The following is a 26,031-nucleotide window of genomic DNA, read 5'->3' as shown; positions in this document are numbered from 1 at the left end:
ATCTTCTGCTCAAAAACACAATTTGAATTACAGAGGGTAAAGACGAACACAAGAAAGGATTACTCCATATGAAAATGGCGGAGGGAGCGAAACTCCAGATGTGCTACCTACTTCATCATCTCAACGACATCCAGCTACGTCATCGCGTCGAGTCTATCATCGCTTTCAGCCACGACTTCGTCGGTGATCTACAATCTGACCAGCTTCGTCGTTACATCGAGATCAAGCAGTCCGATCTGCCATCTGCGGTAGCAGCGAAGAAAACCAGAGAGTTCAGGTGTCCACCTCGTGAACAGATGAACGCGATTTTGAGCTTCAAGAGTGTAGACTTCAGCGAGGATCCTGACAACATCCCCTGCGGAGAAGACCTGATCACCCGGTTAAACGACTTCCACAGCAATTTGATGTCTTACGTATCCCTTCACGCCCTTCAGGAGGCAGCCGATGCTGCGAACGAGCCTCCGGAAGAAATTCAGAAACCTGGAGCGATGAAGAAGTTGTTCAACTTCATTAACGCTGTGAAGGAACTGGAGGAGGAACCCAAACCGGAACCTGAACCTGAGAGGAAAACTCCAGAAGGTAAAGTTATTCACAAATATAAGTTGATAGATCCAAATTCTTAGTTTCGATGTGACCGTTTATGTTTTTGCAGAGGTGTTCAGAAAGGTCTTAATATCAACGATCGTCAGCTGGGCCGAAGAATCCCAGATCGAGACACCAAAGTTGGTGCGGGAGATGTTCAGCCTCCTGGTTCGACAATACGACACCGTCGGCGAATTGATCAGGGCTCTAGAGAAAACTTATGTAATTAACAGCAAAACGAGGGACGACGCTGCGTTGATGTGGGTCGGTCTGAGCCAGATTCGAGCGCTGCTGCCTGTACAGATGTCTCAGGAGGAGGAAGAACTCGTAAGAGAGAGATTGTGGAAGCTGGTAAACAACCACACGTTCTTCCAGCATCCTGACTTGATCAGAGTATTGAGGATACACGAAAATGTTATGGCGATTATGATGAACACTCTCGGGAGGCGAGCGCAAGCGCAATCGGATGCTCAAGCTCAGGCTCAAACCACCGAAGGAGAACCAGCCTCCAAGGAAAAGGACACTTCTCACGAGATGGTGGTAGCTTGCTGTCGCTTTCTTTGTTACTTCTGCCGCACATCCAGGCAGAACCAGAAGGCAATGTTCGATCACTTTGACTTCTTGTTGGAAAACAGTAATATCCTCTTATCGAGACCATCTTTGAGAGGGTCCACGCCATTGGATGTGGCTTACTCGTCGCTTATGGAAAACACGGAGCTCGCACTTGCTCTCAGAGAACATTATCTTGAAAAGATTGCGATCTATTTGTCTCGTTGCGGTTTACAGTCGAACTCTGAACTGGTGGAGAAAGGTTACCCTGATCTAGGATGGGATCCAGTGGAGGGTGAACGATATTTGGACTTCTTGAGGTTCTGCGTTTGGGTCAACGGTCAGTCTGATTTACGTAATCTCAATGATAACCGCGTTCGCAGAATTCATTTTGAAAGGAGATGTTATGTTTAGGCGAAAGTGTGGAGGAAAACGCAAATCTGGTTATACGATTATTGATCCGAAGACCAGAATGCTTGGGTCCAGCACTCCGTGGCGAGGGTGAAGGTCTGCTGAGGGCTATCATCGACGCCAATAAAATGTCTGAACGCATTGCCGATCGACGAAAGGTGAGTTATATTCGTTGAGCAATGACACTTGCTCAGAAACGCTGGCAAAAATATTAACTGAATGGAAGAAACAGGTGCATGATGAAGCGGAAGGTACGTCAGTATTGCAATTCGAGCATCCGCTTCCGGAATCGGACGACGATGAAGATTACATCGACACCGGTGCCGCGATCTTGAACTTCTACTGTACTTTGGTGGATCTATTGGGCCGTTGCGCTCCGGATTCTTCTGTGATTGAACAAGGTAAGTAGAATCAGAGCAACACAACCCAGTGGTTTCGTACAAACATGTAGTAACGAGAAGAAATGTTCGAACTGCCTTGGCAGTGTCATCTTGCTACTACAGCGCCTAACTCATCGCCTTAGATTTTGGAAGCTAAACGCAGTAGGTAGATTTGATTGCCTTTAACTAGAAGCTGCGATCCGCTCTATCACGAGCTTCTTCATAAAATCTTCAGAAACTCGTAATCAGAGATCTAATGATAGTGTTTATTTTCTAACGAGCAACAGAGGCGTCTACAGAATCAGTTGGTAATATACACGAAACAAACGATTTTCTTTTCGAAACGCGATACCATTTTTAGAGTCACGCGCTGAAGAAATGATTGCGTTTCAGGGAAGAATGAGTCTCTGCGAGCGAGAGCTATTCTACGATCGCTGGTGCCTCTCGACGATCTTCAAGGCGTCCTGTCGTTGAGGTTCACTTTGTTGAACCCTGCAGCTGGGGAAGAGAAGCCGAAGAGCGACACACCGTCTGGTCTGATTCCGGGGCACAAGCAGAGCGTTGTCTTATTTTTGGAACGCGTTTATGGCATTGAAACTCAAGAGCTGTTCTTCAAGATCCTCGAGGAGGCTTTCTTGCCTGACCTCCGTGCCGCTACGATGTTAGACAGGGTGAGCGAATAAAACTAGTTGAACAAAGACGGCATTTGTTTCCTTGTTTGCTAAATCCTCGTGAATTTTAATGATTCAGAATGACGGCTACGAATCCGACATGGCGTTGGCTATGAATCGCTACATTGGCAACAGCATCTTGCCTCTTTTGATCAAGCACTCCAAATTCTACAACGAGGCAGACAATTACGCTAGTCTTCTCGATGCTACTCTCCACACCGTTTACAGGCTGAGCAAGAACAGAATGCTGACAAAGGGTCAACGAGAGGCTGTGTCGGACTTCCTGGTGGCTCTAACTAGGTAAACACAATCTCCTTCGAGACGCGATTGAAATAATTAACAGAATCGTTTTGTTGCTTAACAAGAGAAGTCCACGAGTTAAATGTCTCGTAAGTTCTATCACTATTTCTTAAACCGCTTTACCTAGTCCCACCCACAACAGTTGTAAATAACTATAATCGATGTATATTGTAAGGGCAGTTGCGATTATAAAGTAATATGCGTATACATTAGGATGACCCTTATCCATAGGTAATTTTCCGAAAGGTAAAATCTTGATGTTCTCACCCCCGATCCTACTTTAATGAACAAAAAGACGGGCTACGCAAAACTTTAGCTCAATCGGACAACTGCGAGGTAACCCTCAAATGCCTTGAGATTGTAACATAATATGTGCTTTCCTCTATATTAAACATTTTTTCTTTTCTGTTTTCTTCTTGGAGAAACTTATGTGGACACATCCAGACAACCCTAGCAGTTGTTTAAACAAATTTTAAATCAGATTTGCAGAAGTTAATTCGGAAACTGAAATAACATGAAAAATGTAAGAATTGTTAAATTTTTAAATAACGCACACGATTTTTATAAGTGAAATGCATTTTTATTTACAATATTTTCTAGAGAATGAAAGCATAACGTGCTCGAACGAATATTAAGCATGTAAGGAGTATTGAATGTCGTGGTTGGTTGCAATAAATTCTGGATGCAGGATATAAGAATTTCTGAGGCTAAAGGAGATATATTTTGATTAGAGGATTACAGGATTAACTTTAATTTAAACGAAAGCAACTTTGATCAAATGAAACAACTACTACTATCGGGCGGCCGACTTTCTTAGCCGTCTCTCCCAATAGTTCTAAACTACGCTGCAAGAATGATCGTATCCGTATGTCCGGAAGGCCGCCGGCTTTACTGGCCGTCCTCTCCAACCGACATGATAACCGAAGAACCTATGCAGATTCCTACAGGTGGTCAGGAAGCTACCGTGTTCCTTTCTCGGCGGGCGGCCGGCCTTCATGGCTGTCCTCTCCCTTTCCTGTGAGCGGCCGTAGCTTACCTCGTCCTTTGTCACAGGTGTAGCCATGATCTAACCGAGATCCCTCTGTTTATTCTACCTCGTTGCTAGCTATGAACCGTTAATAATGATTTAGTAACTAAGGAGTCTGCCGCGTTCTCGATGTTTCGCGAAGTCGGTCGCGAGATCGGTCGCGGTCCAGCCGATTATCGATCGGTCGAGAATCGGCTTCAACAATGGTCGATAACTTTTGTCTTCTCCTATCGCCTTGTTACAAGCATTATTTGTTCTTAAGTGAAGATTTAGTAGCAGTTGGATGGTTTTTACCGTCTCGAGCAACAATCTGTAAAACATATTGTTTAATTTTTTATCTTTTGTGATAATATTGTTACAATCTTGAATGAGTTTGACATATGTTTTCCTCAATGGATGTTGGAACATTGTTGTCAAATAAGGATAGAACTGTTTCGAAAACTAAGTACCACGGGTGGTTGGAATATTTTTCGTGGTAGACTTATTGATTTCTGGATCAATGTCTTAATGACTTATCAGTAGAAATGTGATTTTAAGAAATTCAAGAATGATATCATCAGGTACTTCGTTGCTATCAGTTATAAATCTTTTCTACGGATTTTGTCCCGGTTTCTCTAAATCTTTTGAAAAGCGCCATTTACTCGACCTGTATTACTTGCGGTCATATTGCAGGAAAATGCCTGAATTTTATCGGTGATACTGCACTTGTCCACTGGTTGGTAAACAGCCATGGTTTGCTCTTCTTCTGAAGATGTTATTTCAAGGTCTCCCAATATGTAGTTGCTTCTTGCCTTGAAAAGTTATTATTATTGCCAGTCTATCGAATTTTTTAACACCTTCGAATAATAGGAGCAGCTTTCCACGCCAGTGTAACACTGACTCTTGCCAGTAATGTAGATTAAATTTGTGCTTAATTTCTCTGTGTCTCGCTTCCCTCAATATTGTTTTCTAAGGCATTGAAAGGCACTGCAATGTAATACCAAGTTGTTAGTATCGTGCCTGAAAGCTTCTGCAGCAATCATTAAGATGTAAACCCCATTTAAAAACTCATTCTTCAAAAACAACATTATATTTGGTTAAAAAATAGAAAAATCGATTTGAAAAAATGACTTTCTGAAATTTCATAATCAATAAGAATCGCCAAGAAGTTGTCCAATTGAGCTAAAATTTCGCACATATAGTTTTTTTTATTGTTGATTGAAACAAGATAAGGGAGTGGAAGTTCAGCTTTCAGAAAGTTGAAAAATCAGGGCCACCCTAGTTCACGTATGCACATGCGTAAAACTATAATATATTGCTGTTATTTCATTCGGTGAGATTCCCGATTTCTAGCTCTCCTTTTTTCGTTTTAGCCAAATGCAGCCCAGCATGCTGCTGAAGTTACTACGAAAATTGACAGTGGATGTGTCCAAACTGTCGGAATACACCACCGTTGCACTAAGAGTGAGTCAGTTGTTCTGAAATCGCTTAAACGTTGTTTGTCAATGTTCAACAACAACGAATATTTTCTGCGACAGCTGTTGACCCTACATTACGATCGCTGCGCCAAATACTACGGATCGACTGGAGGACAAGGTGCATACGGTGCATCAAGCGATGAAGAGAAACGCTTGACCATGGTCCTCTTCAGCAACATATTCGATTCTTTGTCAAAAATGGACTACGATCCAGAATTGTTTGGAAAAGCTCTGCCTTGCCTTACGGCTATTGGTTGTGCTCTACCACCTGACTATTCGTTGTCGAAAAACTACGATGACGAGTGGTACGGTAGTAAATCTGCTTCCACGCAGTCGCCGGATGGACCTTATAATCCCCAACCGATCGACACGTCCAAGTAATGCATCTTTCGTTTCAAAACGTGTACAAAATAACAATCAGAGTAAAAACACTTTGCTCTCTATCGATATATTATAGAGTGGTGCTAAACAACGACCTCAATCAAATAGTACAGAAGTTCTCGGAACATTACCACGACGCTTGGGCTAGTCGGAAGCTGGAGAACGGTTGGACTTATGGCGAACAGTGGTCCGACTCGAATAAGACCCATCCTAGGTTGAAACCTTACAACATGCTGAACGACTATGAAAGGGAGCGTTACAAGGAGCCTGTAAGGGAGAGCTTGAAAGCTCTGTTAGCCATAGGGTGGAGCGTAGAACACGCAGAAGTGGACGTGCCTTCGACCAATCGCAGTTCTATGAGAAGATCATCGAAGAGTCAAGTGAGTAATCAGAAAGCAATTACAATTATTACTTCAAATCAGTACTATTTCGCTGTGCTAAATCTGTTGTAACTTCCAGGGTGATTCAGCGAATCCCTACAATTACAATCCTCATCCGGTTGACATGACGAATCTGACACTCAGCAGAGAAATGCAGAATATGGCTGAACGTCTGGCAGATAACGCGCACGACATCTGGGCTAAGAAAAAGAAGGAAGAACTTATCACCTGTGGTTCGTACCAACAAAGGATTCAGGAGAAATTTTCATTGACTCAGAACTAATATATAATCAAGAAAATGTTTCGTTGCAGGAGGTGGTATACATCCGCAGTTGGTGCCGTACGATTTACTGACTGACAAAGAGAAACGAAAGGATCGTGAGCGTTCCCAAGAATTCCTCAAATACTTGCAATACCAAGGTTACAAGCTCCATAAGCCGAATCGTGGCGGAGAGTCGGAGGTTGCTACAGCAGGAGCTGCAGTGGAGCTGAGATTCGCCTACTCTTTGCTGGAGAAGCTAATAGCCTACTTAGATAAGGCCACCATCAACATGAAACTTTTGAAACCATCCGACACGTTCAGCCGGCGAAACAGCTTCAAGACTTCAACCAGAGACATTAAGTTCTTCAGCAAGGTTGTGCTGCCGTTAATGGAGAAATACTTTAGCACGCACAGGAATTACTTCATCGCGGTAGCCACGGCTACCAACAACGTCGGAGCTGCTTCCTTGAAGGAAAAGGAAATGGTGGCAGCTCTGTTTTGCAAACTAGCTAGCTTGCTAAGATCGAGATTGGCGGCTTTCGGGCCAGACGTCAGGATCACCGTCCGCTGTCTTCAAGTGCTGGTCAAAGGCATCGACGCGAAGAGTTTGGTGAAGAACTGCCCCGAGTTCATTAGAACATCCATGTTAACATTCTTCAACAACACTGCAGATGATTTGGGTCATACGATTTTGAATCTTCAGGAAGGCAAATATAGTCATCTCCGAGGTACGCATCTGAAAACGTCGACCTCCCTGTCCTACATCAACAGCGTTGTTTTGCCGGTTCTAACTGCTATGTTCGATCATCTTGCCGCTTGCGAGTATGGAAGCGATCTTCTGCGTAAGTAAACAGTGTGTCCATAAAATATTCTTCAATCTGTCCGATCGGTACTGATTGTTGGTTTTTTTCAGTGGACGAAATTCAAGTAGCCTCCTACAAGATGCTGGCGTCTTTGTACACTCTCGGCGTAGACTCGTCGTTGACCCATGACAGAAAGTACTTGAAGACGGAAATCGAGCGGAACAAGCCCAACTTGGGATCCTGCTTAGGTGCCTTCTCCAGTTGCTTCCCCGTAGCTTTCCTAGAGCCTCACCTAAACAAGCACAATCAATTTTCCTTGTTGAACCGTATCGCCGACCATTCGTTGGAGGCGCAGGACATCATGACGAAAATGGAGTCCAGCATGCCGACTCTGGAAACGATCTTAGGAGAAGTGGATCAATTCGTCGAATCCGAGAAAACCTACAACGATCTACCTCACGTGGTTGACGTGATTCTGCCATTACTTTGCTCGTATCTGCCATTTTGGTGGGCTCAGGGACCAGACAACGTAAATCCAACGGAAGGAACGTACGTCAGCATGGTCACCAGTGATCATATGAACCAACTTCTCAAAAACGTCCTTAAGTTGATCAAGAAGAACATCGGCAATGAGAACGCTCCTTGGATGACACGCATCGCAGCCTACACCCAACAGATCATCATAAATTCGTCGGAGGAGCTGTTGAAGGACCCGTTCTTGCCGCTCGCTGAACGCGTCAAGAAACGTACCGATAACATGTTCCACAAGGAAGAGTCTCTTCGAGGGTTTATTAAATCCTCCACCGATGACACTTCGCAGGTCGAGGCGCAGATTCAAGAGGACTGGCAACTGTTGGTCCGCGATATCTACTCGTTCTATCCTCTACTGATCAAGTACGTAGATCTACAAAGAAACCACTGGCTGAGAAACAATATTCCCGAGGCTGAAGATCTGTACAATCACGTGGCTGCGATATTCAACATTTGGTCCAAGTCGCAGTACTTCTTGCGCGAGGAACAGAACTTCATATCGGCGAATGAAATCGACAATATGGTGTTGATCATGCCGACAGCTACTAGAAGACCCGCTGCCATTTCAGATGGCACTGCACCCTCCGGTGGAGGCAAGGTTCGTAGCATTTATGAAATCCATGTCTTGAAAGATTACAAGGATCGAAGAATATCGATAATTCATTTCAAGGTCATTTTGTTGTACGACATATATATGTGTGTATATATTTATAATTGTATTTTAAAAACAATCATCCATGACCTGGAAAATTTTGAAAAAAATATTGCTTTCTTCCTACAATCTAAAAAGATGTTTAAGATTTTAAATGAGATTAATCTAATGATAAATTTAATCCTCAAATCATAAAGAACGTATGTGTTATGATTGACAGAAAAAAAAGAAACATCGCGATAAGAAGAGGGATAAGGACAAGGAAGTTCAAGCGTCTCTAATGGTAGCCTGCCTGAAGAGGTTGCTGCCGGTGGGTTTGAACCTCTTCGCAGGGCGTGAACAGGAATTGGTTCAGCACTGCAAGGACAGGTTCCTGAAGAAAATGCCTGAGTACGATATCGCAGAGTTTGCAAAGACGCAGTTGACTCTGCCGGATAAGATCGATCCTGCCGACGAAATGTCATGGCAGCATTACTTGTACTCGAAGCTGGGTCAGAAGAAAGATGTTATGGAGCCAGTGAAGGCGCAACAGTTAGAGGACGTGGTCGCGAGAATCACGGACATGGCTAAAGTTCTTTATGGTTTACACATGGTGAGTGGGACAGTTGCACAGGCACTTGCTTTTCGATCACCATTACTTTGACAATGCCCCTCGATCGGATAGTCCCGCCGATTCATTTAGGAATTTTATGTTCTCGAGTAGATAGATCATCCGCAACAACAGAGCAAGGGTCAATATCGATCCGTGGTGTCGATACAACGTAAACGAGCCGTGATCGCTTGTTTCCGTCAAACTTCCCTACATTCCTTGCCCAGGTATCCTCTTTTTATTTGATTTGCATTGCCAGTATTTTTGGATTTCTGTCTGCCTCGACTCTAACTAATCGGGAATCGATACATCTGTATGGTCATTACGTTTTTGCCGCTTAGACTTGGAATTTGTTTAACATTCGGTCCGCGCGATCAGAGACAGGTAAAATGCTATTTCCTAGAAAGCTTAAAACCAAAGTAAAACCGTGTGATCTGTGTGCCGTTTTGAATATTTTTTCTTTACCCATCTCTGCTGATAATTACGTTTTCGTTATGGATATTCGGCGATTCAACTACTTCGACGACTTTTCCTCAAGAGTACATACTAATCACAAATCATCGACGATGTTTTTTTCTATTTATTTGTTAGTGATCTAACGATTATAGTTGTGTGTGCATGCTGCTAAAAGGCAACGAAACCTCCACCATCTCGGGATGGATGGAAGCGTGTATTGTGTGCGGCCAGAAAGCGAGCGGCTATTGCATGCCTGCGTAGTGAACCACTGTACAAACTGCGAAGGTGAAGTAACACTGGTGCATAATTGATCTCGGAATTGTGTTCGCCTGGCAATGAGCATTGATCACTGAATTTTTCGTTTCAGGCATCGGGCTATAAACATATTCGCGCGAACATACTACGAGCTCTGGTTACAGGATGAGAATGTGGGCCAAGAAGTGATGATTGAAGACCTAACGGTAAAATTTTGAATTCGCGGCAACTGCGAATGAAGCAGAAATAGTTTTGTAACACGTTGCTTTTCTTTCAAAGCAATCTTTCGAGGACGCTGAATTGAAAAAGATGGACAAAGACGAGGACGAGGGAAAACCAGATCCGCTCACGCAATTGGTCACGACGTTCTGTCGCGGAGCCATGACAGAACGATCCGGTGCTCTTCAAGAAGATCCGCTGTACATGAGTTACGCTCAAATCATATCGAAATCTTGCGGCGAGGAAGAAGAGGAAGGAGAGGATGAGGGTGGAGGTGGCGAAGAGGAAGGAGGTGCCTCCATCCATGTAAGTATTTTATGGTTCTTGCTATGATTTCTAATGTTGAGACTCTAGAAAACTGTTCTGAACTATATACATATATCGAGAAATGGCGATTGCGGACAACCATTCTATATGTTCAATTTTATTAACAACTTTCTTCCTATCTTTTTCTCACATACTAACCCTGTAGAAGCGGGCGCATAAGCTACTTATGGTAAGAATAAGTAGTTGTTGCGGAAACTCACTTGCTTCCATACGTATTCTCGTCAAGTCTTCATTGCATTATGTATCTCCTCGATATTTACATGTTAAAGACACACCTACGATTCTGTAAATATTTTTCTAACAATCGTCTCCTTAATCACTGTCTCTCTGTGTCTTGTAATACTCGTCTTTGTAAAATTTCACTTCACCGTAATCGTGTGCATTTACAACTTATTATTAACTTTCTAAACCTTTCTTCATGCTTCCTTGAAGAGGCCAATGCACAAGCTCATGGTAAGATGATTGTTTACAACGTATTCATCTGCGACACAACTACGGTTACTTCACACCAAATCAACACAGAACGTCTTAAAAACATATACTTTACGTCCATTTTGGATCCGAACATTTTGGGCCTTAAATGGACGTTTTTAAGACGTCTTATTTTAGAAGTTAAAAAGACGTCCAATTTAGAACGTCTTTCAACGGTCTCAAAGACAAAGACATTTAAAACGGACTTCCCAAAACAGATATCTTAAAGACGGCTTAAAGACGTCTCGAATTAGACATACATGCATACTATAGCTAATTCATTAACACATTCGCGACTGGCAAATTTATTTCAATTCTAATATTGAGTACCGGCGAAAATAATGAAATTCTGAATCTGACTGTTGTAAACTTGTATCATTAAAGCAAGGATAAAAATGATAAAATTTGTTTTGAAATATCAATGTTGCAATTATGTGTTCATAAGATGCGTTTAAGACGTCCCGAATTGCTGACTACTTTCCTTAACAATTTCAAAATGTTAGACAATTGAAGTAACGAAATATGTTTTCAGGAGCAAGAAATGGAGAAGCAGAAGCTTCTTTTCCATCAGGCTCGCCTTGCCAACCGCGGTGTAGCAGAGATGGTCCTGTTACACATATCTGCCTGCAAAGGTTTGCCCAGCGAGATGGTTATGAAGACCTTGGAACTGGGCATTTCCATTCTTCGCGGCGGCAACATAGAGATCCAACGGGGAATGCTGAACCATTTGAAAGAGAAGAAAGACGTGGGATTCTTCACTTCCATCGCTGGCTTAATGAATTCCTGCAGCGTCTTGGACCTGGATGCTTTCGAAAGGAACACGAAAGCTGAAGGTCTCGGAGTCGGTTCTGAGGGAGCAGCTGGTGAGAAGAACATGCACGACGCCGAATTTACCTGTGCCCTATTTCGCTTCATCCAACTGACTTGCGAGGGTCACAATCTTGGTATGTCAATTCAAATTATTCGATATTATGGTGTTACGGAGCAGTTAGAAGGCAAGATTAATTGTCTTCATTGTGAACAGACTGGCAGAACTACCTAAGAACTCAAGCCGGTAACACAACAACGGTCAACGTAGTCATCTGCACCGTCGACTACCTCCTGCGACTCCAAGAGTCCATCATGGACTTCTACTGGCATTATTCCAGCAAGGAACTGATCGACCCAGCTGGCAAAGCCAACTTCTTCAAAGCTATAGGCGTCGCCAGTCAAGTGTTCAACACTCTGACTGAAGTAATTCAAGGACCCTGCGCACAGAATCAGCAAGCCTTAGCACACTCTCGATTGTGGGACGCTGTCGGCGGTTTCCTCTTTCTTTTCTCCCACATGCAAGACAAACTGTCGAAGCACTCGAGTCAGGTGGACTTGCTGAAGGAATTATTGAACTTGCAAAAGGACATGATCACCATGATGCTTTCTATGCTTGAGGGTACCTTATTTCTGGTCAAACTTGTAGAGAATCATCTGTTAAGTAGTCCTTGCCTTATTGCTTCCATTCTTGCAGGTAACGTGGTGAATGGAACGATCGGGAAACAGATGGTTGACACGCTGGTGGAATCGGCGGGCAACGTCGAGCTAATTTTGAAATACTTCGACATGTTCTTGAAGTTGAAAGACTTGGTGTCATCCCCAAGCTTCTTGGAAGTGGATTTGAATAGCGACGGCTGGGTGTACCCTAAGGATTTCAAGGAGAAGATGGAACAGCAGAAGAGTTACACAAAGTAAGTAGCTATCTTAGCATCTTCGGAGGAAAATGCAGTGAATGACGTGGTATTACATTGCAGCGAGGAGATCGAATTCTTGTTGGCCTGTTGCGAAACGAATCACGATGGTAAAATCGATTACGTCGCGTTCATGGACCGTTTCCACGAGCCAGCGAAGGAAATCGGTTTCAACCTTGCTGTCCTGCTAACGAACTTGTCCGAGCACATGCCGAACGAGCCCAGACTGGCAAGATTCCTCGAGACAGCTGGATCTGTTTTGAACTACTTCGAGCCGTTCCTGGGTAGGATCGAGATCCTCGGCGGGAACAAGAAGATCGAGCGTGTCTATTTCGAGATCAAGGAGTCGAACATTGAGCAGTGGGAGAAGCCGCAAATCAAGGAGTCCAAGAGAACGTACTTCTACAACACCGTCGTGGAAGCAGGCGAGAAAGAGAAGCTGGAGACGTTCATCAACTTCTGTGAGGACGCCATCTTTGAGATGCAACACGCGAGCGCGTTGATGGCGGTGGAAGAGAGCGGAGGAATCGGGAAGGCCAGGGAAGCTTCTTACACGTACATGACGGATGACGATGAAGAGAGGAACAAGGATCCTATCCGGAGAGCTATTCAAACTTTCAAGGACAGCGTTTACTTCTTCTTCTCCATTTTCTCTCCGAGCAACATCAAGGCCAAGTTCGCTGAGATGCAGCAGATGTCCATACTGGAACTCATCGTGGGCTTCTTCAAAATGATATTTTACGCATTTTACTATTCTGGCTTTGGAGTCGGCTGTGTTATCGGTTACTTTATGAAGTTGCTGTTGGCGTTGATGAAGGGACCGCACGTGGAAGCGCCTGTTGTTGAAGTCAAGGAGGAAGAGGAAAAACCGGCTCGGCATTTACCCGCCCTGCCACCGACACCGGACGAATCTAATCTACAGGTTGTACTCGTTTACGTGGCCTTGTAAGAATGAAACGTAACGCGTCTCGAATTTTCTGATTACGCAGGTACAGGCGTTTGGAATGGACATAACGAAAGAGGAAGGTGGCCAGATAAAGATAGCGCCCCACGAATCGGCGACTTCCACTCCGCAATCGAGTATCGAAGAAACTGGTGAGAGCACACCTGAGGAAGCTACTGGAGAAGAAGGTGCAAGGGCTGAAGGTGGCGGAGATACGGAATCGCCTGTTTCTTTAGCTGATTTGCTAGGGTATGATTATGTCCGTATACTCCTAGAAAGTTAACATTTTTTCACACACTAACGAATCGTTTTTATTCCTTAAAAGTGGCGAACAAGCTCGCGCACAAGCTGCAGCTGCAGCCGAGGCAGCAGCTGCACAGCAAGCAGCTATGGCTGCAGTGGAGGCAGAATCTAAACAAGAACCCATCGCGGAAACGTCTTCGTCGAGCATCGATTTCTCCGAGTATACTCATCGAATCGTATCGTTCTTGGCCAGGAACTTCTACAACTTGAAATACGTCGCCTTAGTGCTCGCATTTTGCATCAATTTCATGTTGCTATTCTATAAGGTAATATTTAAATTGGGAATCTTGGCATGGGTTGGCTCTCGTTCCGTATTGCAATAGTAATCGTTGGTTGCCCAGGTATCGTCCTTGGCTGGAGACTCGGAAGAAGAGGGTAGCGGCCAGTTAATGTCGGATATGCTAGCGGAAATATCTGGTGAGTGTCCATCTGGTTCCGGAAATGGCAGCGGTGCTGGCGAAATAGGTAGTGGCAGCGGAGAGAACGAATCGGAAGAGGAAGAAGACGCGTACGCTCTGGAATACGTGGAGGTGTCTGAGGACTTCTATTACATGGCACACGTCATGAGGCTTATGGCCTGTCTTCATTCGATTGTATCTCTTGCTATGCTGGTTGCTTATTACCACTTGAAGGTATACAGAACCATTTGGTTCAATTTGGCTTTGCTCAATACATTACAGTTTAGGGACTACTCAGAAATGCTTGAATAACTTATTGTAACGCAGGTACCGTTAGCCATTTTCAAGCGGGAAAAAGAAATTGCGCGGCGAGTGGAATTCGACGGATTGTACATTGCCGAGACACCAGAAGAAGATGACATCAAAGCCCACTGGGACAAGATGGTAATATCAGCGAAAACGTTCCCCGTGAACTATTGGGATAAATTCGTGAAGAAGAAGGTCCGACAAAAGTACAGCGAGACCTACGACTTCGATTACATCAGCAACTTGCTTGGCATGGAGAAGACCTCGTTCAGTCAACAAGAGGAGGAGGGATCTGGTTTGATTCACTTGTAAGTAACGTTGCTTGAATAAGTCCGGCATCATGTGGTACTGTCCTTCATAGAATCTTACTTTTGCCAGCATCGTAAACATCGATTGGAGATACCAAGTTTGGAAAGCCGGCGTGACCATCACCGACAACGTGAGTCACTTCGAGTTCAAAATATGCAAAAAACTATATCGACTGTTTTCTTACTAAACTGACTTGCCATTCTCTCCAGGCATTTTTGTATAGCTTGTGGTACTTCATATTCTCGATTCTCGGGAACTACAACAACTTCTTCTTCGCTGCTCATTTGTTGGACGTTGCGGTTGGCTTCAAAACGCTTAGGACGATTTTGCAATCTGTAACACACAACGGCAAACAATTGGTGTTGACTGTGATGCTGCTAACAATCGTCGTGTATATATATACTGTCATAGCCTTCAATTTCTTCAGAAAGTTTTACATCCAAGAGGAAGACGACGAAGTGGATAAGAAATGTCACGACATGTTAACGGTGCGAATTGGGAGCAACATTTATGCGTATTTTCCTTGGACAATAACTAATACCAGTATTACTTTCTATTACAGTGTTTCGTGTTCCATTTGTACAAAGGGGTTAGAGCTGGCGGTGGCATCGGAGACGAAATTGGCGAACCGGATGGCGACGATTACGAAGTTTATCGTATCATGTTCGACATCACTTTCTTTTTCTTCGTCATCGTTATTCTGTTGGCTATCATTCAAGGTAAGTTGGGACATACTATGCATCATAATCTCTATATAATTTTCAATCGTTTCATAATTATTTGACGTATCATTCAGGTTTGATCATCGACGCGTTTGGTGAACTCCGTGACCAGCTCGAGAACGTAAAGACAAACATGGAAAGCAATTGCTTCATTTGTGGATTGGGTAAAGAATACTTCGATACGGTTCCCCATGGTTTCGACACGCACGTTCAGCAGGAACACAACCTTGCTAATTACATGTGAGTACTCGTGTGAAAATGCGAGTTTTATCAGCATGCCATCTTTCGAAGGACATATCTCAATGAAACAATGTATAATTTCAGGTTCTTCCTGATGCACTTAATCAACAAACCAGACACCGAGTACACCGGACAAGAGACGTACGTATGGAACATGTATCAGCAAAGGTGTTGGGACTTTTTCCCGGTCGGAGACTGCTTCCGCAAGCAGAACGAAGCGGTGGAAGAGGAGGCGAAAAAGAAGTAAAGATTTCTTAGCTCGTGTGATCATGCACGAACGACCAATCGATCGTTATCGCGTAAAGAAGATACACTTTCCTGAAACGTCTTCAATAATCGTAGTCTCTGGTTTGTACACAGAGTAAAAGGGATGCGTTGATAACATTTGTCAGGTTAAGATCGAATTTTAGGGAGCTACGTTCAGGCGCGTATGTTGATAATAGGCTAGAACGTTGAACGTGTCTGTGTACATTCTTACATTCGACGTTTCTCGTTATTCCAAGTCTTATATCAAAGTTTCAAGAGTGCGACATGTACGCGTCGCTGCGCCGTTGAGAATCTAGCGAGTCGTGCATCTTTCGAACCGTTGTAAACAGTCTCGATCGGATGCGTGTTCATGGTTCGCAGGCGCGAACAACCAAGAATCTAGGAGACTGGTGAAGATATTTTTCCAACCTATTTTTCCAACTTTGTATGGGTGGCTGGATCGTATAACCAACAGTTTCCTCCTTAGATAGGCAATTTGCGACTACTTCGTTGAACCAATGGATTACGGGAACCGACTGCACAAATCTTACATATTGTCATGAACGTTATGATTGCCTTCTTTTCATACGTCGGCCGACCACACACTATGTGCATAAGAGTAACTTGATTCATCTACATAATGTTTGAGATCTATATAGTAAGATAATTATTGTAAGTTGAAGATGTTTAAAGTTTATATATAAAACTGTGTCAAGGAACCTCTACGTGAGAACTTTTCAACACGATCATTGACGACTGAAATCGCGAATGTAATCAAAGATGTCAATACGTTGTAAATAACGATCTACGAAGAGATTACTTGAGAATAAAGAAAGACATACTTCTGTACGCCTTTTATACGATTTCTTTCCCGTTAGGGTCATCCAAAAATCTAAGACTATCAAAGTGTCAAAAGGTACGTGATACGTACTCGTAAAATCAAAAAGCGCACACTTTCGAGCAATACTTTGTACGATATATTCAGATAACAAAAATCTTATAGCAGTCCTAGGGCACCTTTGCGGTGGTTTTACGGTACATTTTGGACCCAATTATGGTAGATGTAGGGTATATTTAAGTCATTTTTAGGGTAGATTTACTGTTACATTTCGAGTACATTTAGGGCAACTTTAGGGCACATTTAACGTAGTTTATTCGTATATCCTCTTACCCCCCTAAAACTACCCAAAAACTATCCTAACGCTATTCTGAAACAGCGCTACTCTACTAATTACTCTAACTATTCTAAAGTTACTTTATAATTGACTTAAAACAACCCCAAAGCTACCCTGAAAACACTCTAAAACTACTCTAAAACTACCCCGAAGCTTCTTGTTTGTCACCGACTCCGTATATTTCCAGAACACAGTAATCCTTGTTTCTCGGTTACCGCCAGTAAAGTCAATTTTTAGAAAACAGGATTTAGCCTTTTGGAACGGGGAGGTAAACTTCAACGAGACGAGTAGTCTGGTTTCACGTTGGCCACATATATTTCCAAACGCGAGATTTATTCTTTTTCGTTTGCCGTTGCTAATGTAGATTTCTACGGCACATATGTACATATTACACTAACGTTCACTTTCACTGCACTATTATTCCACACTGGTCACGAATTATTCAACGATTGACACATGTCCGAAGCTTCCAGCGTTATTTTGTGTGGCCCTGAAAAGAACCGATTAAATTCAAATTCGGTGCTCGAAATGTCTACCGTCCACATCGAGATACCATTTCGCCCGAGTGGGTACTTGTCTTTGGACGGCCGCAAGCGTCTCCGCATGTACATTTGCGACGGCGCTATGAATCTGAGCTATCACATCAGCCGCATCGGTGATTGACACATTTTGTACTGGTCTTGCGGCGCGTACATTTTCAAAACCGGACAAGTTATACGGGCGAAATCTAGAACGAAACTGTCGACTCGTACAAGGAACTGCGGGATACCGAACGATGGCCAACAACGCTTCGTTTTCTTAGAATCGAATTTCAACTGTTTTTCATCGATCGCGAAACAGTCGTATACAGATCAGCTGTATCGGTCATCATACATTGTAAGAGGTCAATGCGCTATCCTCCGAACATGACGAGGAAAATGTAATCCGCGATTTTGTTTACGAGTTAAAACAGTGACGACGGTTTTGGGTCGTGTTCGAACCAATGAACAAGACATAGAGCGCGAACTTAAACATTGTAAAGAATACCATTAATATAAAATAATAAATATAAAATAATTAATATAAAAGAAAACTAACTAATTTAGTTGAGAGTACATTTGCTGCTCGGGCATGTCAGTCACGATTCACGATGTCGGTACATTTACCTTGTGCAATGTTCAACCGATCCCAGGTCAATGATTTTACGGAGCAAAGGATGCTATCGGAGGGTCCCCGTATGGTTAAAACGGAATTCATTTTCACAGCACTATCACTAATCACTGACCATTTGATTAATCACTTCGAAGTTATGAAGATATCCGAAAGGGTGTTTTCCTTTTCTACTGAACAATTTCCCGCGAATTTTCTTTCTAACATTTTCTACGACAATTTCCACGAGCGATGCTTACTTGGAGATATTCGGAAAGCAACTAGAAGTCATCGAAGCTGTTGAGTCGCAACCATGGTCCCCAACGTCCTATTGAAAAGTTTTTTCATATCTCCCATTTAATCAGTTATTGTCACTAACAAACTAAATGTCAAAACAGCCAAGAGGCTGCTTGATCGGATTTCTAACAAACGGAATTGTTATAAATATTAAAAAGCCAGAAATAATAAATTTATTAATGAAAGAAATTTGGTTGCATAATACGCAATATGAAAATCAATGTTGACGATTACTTTCAGGTGAACGTTTAGCGAAATGTTATTGTTCAATTAGTAAGCTCGTCCTCATCGATGAAAGTAGTCGTATTTCGTAATGTGCTCGTCGCGAATAATCTTGCGAAGTGCTCTGAACCACTGAACTTCTATGGATTTCTGCTGACCCTTGGTCCGGTGGTCACTAGTGACCATTGTAGAGATCAGTAATGGCCCTTTAAGTGGTTAAAAGTGGTCACTCAAGTGATTGTCAGTGGACACTCAAATGGTTATCAGTGGTCATTCAAGTGATTACAAGGTTATTTAACCCCTTGCACTGTAATAACGAGTCAGACTCGTGGTGAAGATTTTATGCAAGCTGTACTAAATATGAATATTATTAATTTCTTCTACGTCGAAGTAAAAATAAATTCTTCTGTTATCAAATTATAGAAACGTAGGTAAATAAAAATAATATCGGAAAAAAATTGTCTGATGCTATTAGGAAAATTATTAAGTACGAATAAGTGTTAATCGTCACAGCATGAAAGGAGCGATAGTGCAAGAGGTTGCGTGGTAATCAGTACTCGTCCTAGTGGTTCGAGTCATATCTGGCCACCCTAGTGGTCACTTCTGACCATTTTTTATGCTGCCTCATATCTGCACTTCCTGTTGCTGCTTTTTTTCTTCAGCTGCCTTCATTTGCTGTTGCTACTGCTGCTGCTTCACGAGCCAACGTCACATCAAAATGTGAGTCGCACTCTCTTCTTTTATGAGTACCATTCTCAATATTACGAGCATAGTGTCTTATGTATATGCATTGTTAATTGGTTGTAGTACTCGCTGAAGTAGTAATAATAGTTGTAGTAGTAGTAGTAGTAGTAGCAGTATTTAGGCTGACTTTGCCGTCCCAACGATCAGCTCAGATCCACATATCCGCGACTTTCAATAGCGTTGCGAAATAATCACGCGATGTTTCAAATTATTTTAAACAGAGATCAACACTAGCGTTGCAAATAGAACAGCCCGAATTCTCACCAGCATTGAATTTAATTGTTTAAATTATACTGTTGCGAATAAAATAATCGCAATCTCATTTTAATTGACATATGCAATAGCTTTAACCCTCTTAGTGCCAAGCAAAAGAGTCCTGTATATCCGAGCGAAATGTACAAAACTCGTTTGATATAGTTTGATAAGGTTTCGGAAAGAAATTGCAAGAATTTTGTAAAATGTAATAATTACCAAATTCAAAAAGGGGGGAGAAATAAGAAATTAAATTCTTCTTTGATCAAAATAATAAGAAAAAAATATTTTTTTAAGAGTAGCCAATAACGATATATCGTTCTTCGGCACTAACAGGGTTAAAAATAGCATTGCGAATAAATACGGTCGCGTTTCGAATCCATTTTTCTTGGATCTCTGCGCGTTGACTCAACGATGTGACGACATAATCGCCCAATAATTGGTTTATTTTTCAATTAATTTCAAAATAAGTATTGTAAGATAATCACGTTGCAGTAGTTTTCGGCTTTCAGTGCCCATGCTGTAGCTGCAACTCTCCGCAATATCGCATTCGCGATTTTTCTTACTGTTATAAAAAGCATTAGCGATGATTGTCTCAGTTTTGCGAAAATTGTCAACATGTTTCCCACTTCGAATCAGTTTTAGATCGAAAGAAATTTCGATCGTTATATAACTAATTCGAAATCGATAGTTACATAGAGCTAATGACTGTGAAGTAGTGTTGGAATAAAATGGGTCTTTTAAATAGTAAAAGATAATAAATGCTCACCTCAACATACATGTTACGCATAGAAAGTATTACAGCGGAAGGTTAATATTAAATTAGGTATCTAATAGCTGCCACTTTCTGCGACTTCCATAAAACATTTTATTTCCCAACATACCCCAATGTCTATTGAACGTCCTACACAGTATGTTTTCAATTATCCTATGAAATAACAGATTTTATTATTTGAAGCTTTTTAAAAATCGAATTTCGCGCCGTAAGCCTCTGTTGGCGCGTCAACTGAATGGATGCGCGGAAAGAGTATGGCCACAAACAGGATAGAGTGAGGCAAGCTACGTCATTCATCGGTGTGACTTGTTCCACATGTATTTTTACTGATTTCATGCTCTCTTACTCTCTCGCTAGTTTTACTCTTTTCCTTAGACTGTGAGGGCAGCACTATCTCACCAGTAAGTCGCTAACCAATCAGAGCAAGGAAAATTATTATATGAATCATTGCTAAGGCAGAGGGCGCGAGGGAACCTTTAGTTTATACGGAATCCTATATGATAGCCAGTCTACTCTGATACCTCGTCTGTGACAAAACCTGATGTTGTGATTGGTTTAATTCTATAACTCCAATGATTATTTCATTAGAGTATCATTATTTCATATTTAATCAAGTATTATAAATAATTAAATATAAAATTATAGTTACAAATATGTAGATATGGATAATATGAATACAAATCGTAACATTTACATACTACCTCCTATTTATATATGTACATAAAAATGAATATAAATTTTATTACTGTAAATTTCTATTGCTTCTAACTTAGTACAGTTAACATTTACTCTAATTCATTAATAAATTCTCATACAGTAAGAGTTTTTAAAGTACGATTGTATAATTTTATACAACAGATTTCACATGCACAAATTATTTACTTAAATCACGATGAAATTTATTTCTTGAACAATTTAAAAATACAGTTTTACAATACTCATTTAATATTTATGTGATATGGTATATATACACAGACATATTAAATAGTATTTAAACTTAATTATAGAAACATCTAAAAAAATATTTTACATTAAGTGTTTGCTAAGTGTATATATGTATTAATAGTCACGGTAACATGTTTAATTTATTAAATTAATAAAATGAAATAAATTGAAATAAAAATAATATTTAACATTGTAAAAAAAAACGTACATAATGATAACTTCTCACTACTATTAATAACATAGATTAATATTTCATGTATTCATAATATTCAATTTGAAATCAATGTTGGCAATAAAGCAATGGCGGCAATATGCAATGCCGCTAATGTGCATCCACTACTATATTTAACAGTCATTATCGTTTTATATATTAAGCTCTTATGTTAAATTTATCCGAAGAATTATTTTTTGATGAATTTTGAAACATTTATAGACTATAAATATTATGGATTCAGTGGAATGTATTTTTATTATTTTTGCATAATGTGCTTTATTTTCCCGCGTACTAAGAAAATCTTTGCAATGATTGGTTTGCAATTTTGAAATCAACCAATAGTATTAGAGATCAGGAGTGTGACGTATCATTTAAAACACCGTGTATATCAAGTCGTAACCGTGGTCGCCATGCCATGCGACTGTCTCGGGTCTAAGAATTTTATTTCTGAATATGTCGTTGGAAAAGTGTGTTCAAAATCATTGTCCTTCTCACAAAGAAGAAATGTACGAAGTGATAACGTTGTGATAGTGTGTATATATTTATTACGAGACGACAAGTGATGTTTTCTGGGAAATTGAAACCTTGAACCTGCACCCTGTCGGTTAGAGGTTGGATACGGCAGTTGCAGTTTGAATCTGACAATGCATTCTACGCGTGAACACACACAAGTAAGTTATCATTTTTTCATTAGCTTTTAATGCTCTAACGTCTAGATAATTTTCCATAAACATTTTTCAAAAAAAGAAAATATTTTTTTGTCATAAGTCTCGTGTCAAGAACACGTCGACCGGTTATGCTCGCAGCGCTCCTTCCGTGCATTTTCGACTTTCAATTTTCTATCACTTGCTGCACCCTCGCGGCGATATTTGAACCTCTTATGCAAGTGGCTAAAGTTCTTCTATATCGACAGTGATCATAACTATTTCAGATATTAAACATTCATTTTTCCTTAATACAATCGGAATTGAATTGAAACACGTTTTTATATTTTTATTTAATTATACATTATTTGTGAAAAACATGTATTTAGAATTATATAAAACTAGTAGATAGACTGCAGATTTTTTGCACTTTTGTTAGGTCGAACAGAATGATATGTACAATTAATGTTTTGATATTGACTAGTTTGATCTCTGTTTTTATTAAGTAAGAGTGTTCATAGCAACGTGATATTTCTGTTTCACTTCTTGATTGATTTATTGATAAATTGATTCTTGAATTTGTTAGAGGCCATAATAAATTGAAATTTGTTAGATTTTACTTTTTCATTTAATAAGTGTATTCACCATCATTATTTGTATCAGTAGGAAAATATAACATTATAATAGTTGTTTTATTTTACGGAAATGTATTTTTCGCTTCTATACTGTTATTTATTGAATTGTGTAGAATTAATAATAGTGTATCATTGTTAACAGTGAGTTTAATAATATTTTGAAATAATATTTTTGGTAAAATTATATCAAAGATTCAGATAATTAGAAGAATCAGACAATGAGTGTTTTGATGTGGAAAGCTTGATTGTAATATATGCATTTTCATTATTATTACGGTAAGAGAAGTAAGGGTCACTTTTGTCACAAGATCCATGTGCATACAAACCAGTTTGACAAAAGGGGACTCTTGTTTCATTGTTGCACAGTGTAAAGTATCACTTTCATATGCAGCTGTCTCGTGCATGACAAGCAAAGAGACCAATGTACTCAGGTTTTTGTGTTTTGCATACACAATATGTCTACATTACATGCAGAGTAGCCAAAAGTTGAATGTTTCACATGACTTTTCAGCTACATTCAAAGAAATACACTGAAAGAAATATTTTTATACCTAGTAATATCATTCCTTAAAACTTTAATTATGAAAGATGTATGTGTGTATAAATGTTTCTGTTACGTGTTACTATGAGTATATAAAATGCAATAAAATAACTATTTTTCATGAATGATCACAATCAAAGAACATTATTTTATAAGGTTGAATGAATTTTTTTGCAAATTGATTCATAAATATTTAAGTTATTATGAATATCTTAACTCAGTATTAACATATGATTAATCAAATAACAGGAATATTTCTTAGACTAATATACATACTTAACATTGTGTTACACACAGCAAAAGTTAATCTTTTATTAATATTATAGTGAAATAGGAGTAGGCGATTGTGTACTATGGGTATCCTAAAAACTTTTGTTTTGAGAGCAGATAGTTTTTTGATAATAATATATAATATATTGATTTTAGAACATTTATATGTTACAATAACGCAAAAATAACATTAACATTTTTTTAATTCAAAATTACGTTTTGATAAATTAGATAAATTAGAAATATTTATGTATTTTAAATTATCTTTTCGTAAAACCGTGAATGTCGACTGTATATATTTCAATGGTTGTTTACAGTTATCATTTACTACACGCGTACCGAGTCACGTTCAAAATATCCTATATTCGATTTCTAACACTTCCATAGTTCTCAGACATTGTTCCGCATGTGAAACTGGGTGTGGTATTCGTCTGTTTAGATTTTTAATATGAGGAGACCATTTCGTGAGTACGGTATTGACAAAACTCTGATTTATGGTGAGGCAATAAAGACCAAAGTTTCTCTCGCGAGCATTCTAAAAGATATACAAAAATCTACGTGTTTCCTCGCGTTGGCAATTTTTCTTGGCCATTCCGAACAATCTCTCTGTTGAAGCGCACAACTTCATCCTCTTGGAATAACACCTGGTGAGATTTACGAGGAAGACTTTACCCGAGGAAAATCGCATTCGTTCGGAAGGCTGGACGCCGATGTTTCCACAGAGACTTTTCTTTCGCGTTCGACGTGAATTTTTTTCCCCTCTTCTTCTTCATCCTTCCGCATTTGAAAGTCGAGTGCTGTAACCACCTGCCCTACTCGTAAAAGGGAAAAAGACAACGTCAGCGGACAGGTTTTACCTGTGGCGGTTCTACCAGGTTTGGAGCCAGGAGGCATACCTGCTAACACACAGTTTCAGAAAATTTTCTTTCCGTCTAGTTACAACTTTAGGCTTTCCTAATTTCAGATTCTCTGTTACGTACGGTATCATTGAATACTCTTGGCACTCCTTTCTCTACGTTTAAGCTCGCCGATTTTATGGTTGTTGAACAAACTATTGGAGCATTTATTGAAGACGAACGCGTCTCCAGTTTTCTACTCGTTAGATTATACACAATCTTAGAAGAAAATGGATTATGTATTCTGATATGATAGACAGGTGAAACATAAAGTAGCAAAACGATGAAAAGAAACGGAGAATGTTAATGTATTAGTCTCAATTTATTAAAGTTAAGACAGAAAAAAATTACACTTGGCTCCTATGTCCAGCAATTGATGCAAACATTTATTATTCTGCATAAAATTCTTTAGCGTAGTGATGATAAATACATCAACATTACTATTGAATAATTCTTTTATGCAAAATTAGAATAGTTTGAATACCGAAAAATGTTCAATAATTTTTTGCAAACAGAAAGTCCTTTGTGCAAATATTTTCTAGAGCCATTTTATACCACATAAATATGATTTACAATATTTTTAAACAGTACTAATGAAATGATGATCGCCCTCGTCCCTTTTCCAAATCATATAAATATATTTATTCTTATATTACCCAGGCCTATCTACGAGTTTGGTCATTTTATTAATCTTTCTAATTAGTGGAAAAGTTAACATTATATTTGAGGATGTGTACAATGGTAGACGTTTGATTTGTTTAATGGATTACTTTCCATCAGGATTGTGCGTTACAACTTTGACTATCTAAACCTTCAAGATCTGAGGTCTTTATTATCAAAACATATAAATCCATTATATCCATAAATAACATATAAATTCATAACTATCCATTTAAAGTCTTCCACGCAGTTATTATATCAATTAGTAAAGTTTTATTTTAATAACGAAGTAGCTATACTATTATGTGGCCATTTGTGTTTGATTGATGGATTCATATAGCCGAGTTCCTAGTTTATTTATGGAAGTCTCAAATTTGTGCCTAAAGCGTCTCATGGATAAGATAGGTTTGCAAATTCTCTCTCTCTCTCAACAGTTTTACAAAGTTTATCTTATTCGGTAGCATATGTAGAATGACTACCACTGGCTTGGGGCGAGTAGTCACTGAAACTTTAAGGGATATGCCTGTATCGTCGTCTCGCTTTAAGACATTTGCCCGTGTTCAGATCTGCTTCTGGGAGCGAGGTAGCTTCTCCCACTCCTTGGTCTGGGTGACTATAGTATACAAACGCTGTAACGTCGGCGTTGCCTTGCGCACGTGATATAAATACCATACAAAGCATACAAGCATTTAAATCTAGCGTAGGAGGATAGCGACAAGGATTTCGACTCGTTGACAGAGTA

At 40.2% G+C, this 26,031-nt stretch overlaps 2 protein-coding genes across 7 annotated transcripts in view; both read left to right on the top strand.

Annotated features, from left to right (window-relative positions):
- Positions 1-16,740, top strand: part of Ryr (Ryanodine receptor) — a 50,380-nt gene extending 33,640 nt beyond the window's left edge. The window contains exons 29-61 of the mRNA XM_078193012.1: positions 34-579; positions 653-1,471; positions 1,546-1,700; positions 1,775-1,943; positions 2,210-2,230; positions 2,316-2,593; positions 2,673-2,893; positions 2,959-2,982; positions 5,273-5,363; positions 5,438-5,754; positions 5,835-6,138; positions 6,218-6,371; positions 6,451-7,242; positions 7,314-8,332; positions 8,607-8,978; positions 9,090-9,202; positions 9,799-9,892; positions 9,966-10,211; positions 10,378-10,401; positions 10,665-10,685; positions 11,236-11,647; positions 11,728-12,132; positions 12,208-12,424; positions 12,488-13,346; positions 13,414-13,616; positions 13,693-13,936; positions 14,012-14,302; positions 14,396-14,682; positions 14,753-14,813; positions 14,893-15,171; positions 15,246-15,402; positions 15,480-15,645; positions 15,730-16,740. Coding sequence (XP_078049138.1) covers positions 34-579; positions 653-1,471; positions 1,546-1,700; positions 1,775-1,943; positions 2,210-2,230; positions 2,316-2,593; positions 2,673-2,893; positions 2,959-2,982; positions 5,273-5,363; positions 5,438-5,754; positions 5,835-6,138; positions 6,218-6,371; positions 6,451-7,242; positions 7,314-8,332; positions 8,607-8,978; positions 9,090-9,202; positions 9,799-9,892; positions 9,966-10,211; positions 10,378-10,401; positions 10,665-10,685; positions 11,236-11,647; positions 11,728-12,132; positions 12,208-12,424; positions 12,488-13,346; positions 13,414-13,616; positions 13,693-13,936; positions 14,012-14,302; positions 14,396-14,682; positions 14,753-14,813; positions 14,893-15,171; positions 15,246-15,402; positions 15,480-15,645; positions 15,730-15,892 — 9,524 coding nt within the window. The 3' untranslated portion in view covers positions 15,893-16,740. The remainder of the gene's footprint in view (positions 1-33; positions 580-652; positions 1,472-1,545; positions 1,701-1,774; positions 1,944-2,209; positions 2,231-2,315; positions 2,594-2,672; positions 2,894-2,958; positions 2,983-5,272; positions 5,364-5,437; positions 5,755-5,834; positions 6,139-6,217; positions 6,372-6,450; positions 7,243-7,313; positions 8,333-8,606; positions 8,979-9,089; positions 9,203-9,798; positions 9,893-9,965; positions 10,212-10,377; positions 10,402-10,664; positions 10,686-11,235; positions 11,648-11,727; positions 12,133-12,207; positions 12,425-12,487; positions 13,347-13,413; positions 13,617-13,692; positions 13,937-14,011; positions 14,303-14,395; positions 14,683-14,752; positions 14,814-14,892; positions 15,172-15,245; positions 15,403-15,479; positions 15,646-15,729) is intronic.
- Positions 16,741-22,048: 5,308 nt separating this feature from the next.
- The window catches only part of Ipk1 (Inositol phosphate kinase 1), a 248,619-nt gene continuing 244,636 nt past the window's right edge, over positions 22,049-26,031 (top strand). For all 6 annotated transcript variants that reach the window (XM_078192833.1, XM_078192828.1, XM_078192831.1 and 3 more), the window contains exon 1: positions 22,049-22,314. In XM_078192833.1, coding sequence (XP_078048959.1) covers positions 22,288-22,314 — 27 coding nt within the window. In that variant the 5' untranslated portion in view covers positions 22,049-22,287. The remainder of the gene's footprint in view (positions 22,315-26,031) is intronic.

The sequence above is a fragment of the Augochlora pura genome, chromosome 10 (assembly GCF_028453695.1).
Source record: "Augochlora pura isolate Apur16 chromosome 10, APUR_v2.2.1, whole genome shotgun sequence".
NCBI lineage: Eukaryota > Metazoa > Arthropoda > Insecta > Hymenoptera > Halictidae > Augochlora > Augochlora pura.
This window is presented reverse-complemented; position numbering and strand designations above follow the sequence as displayed.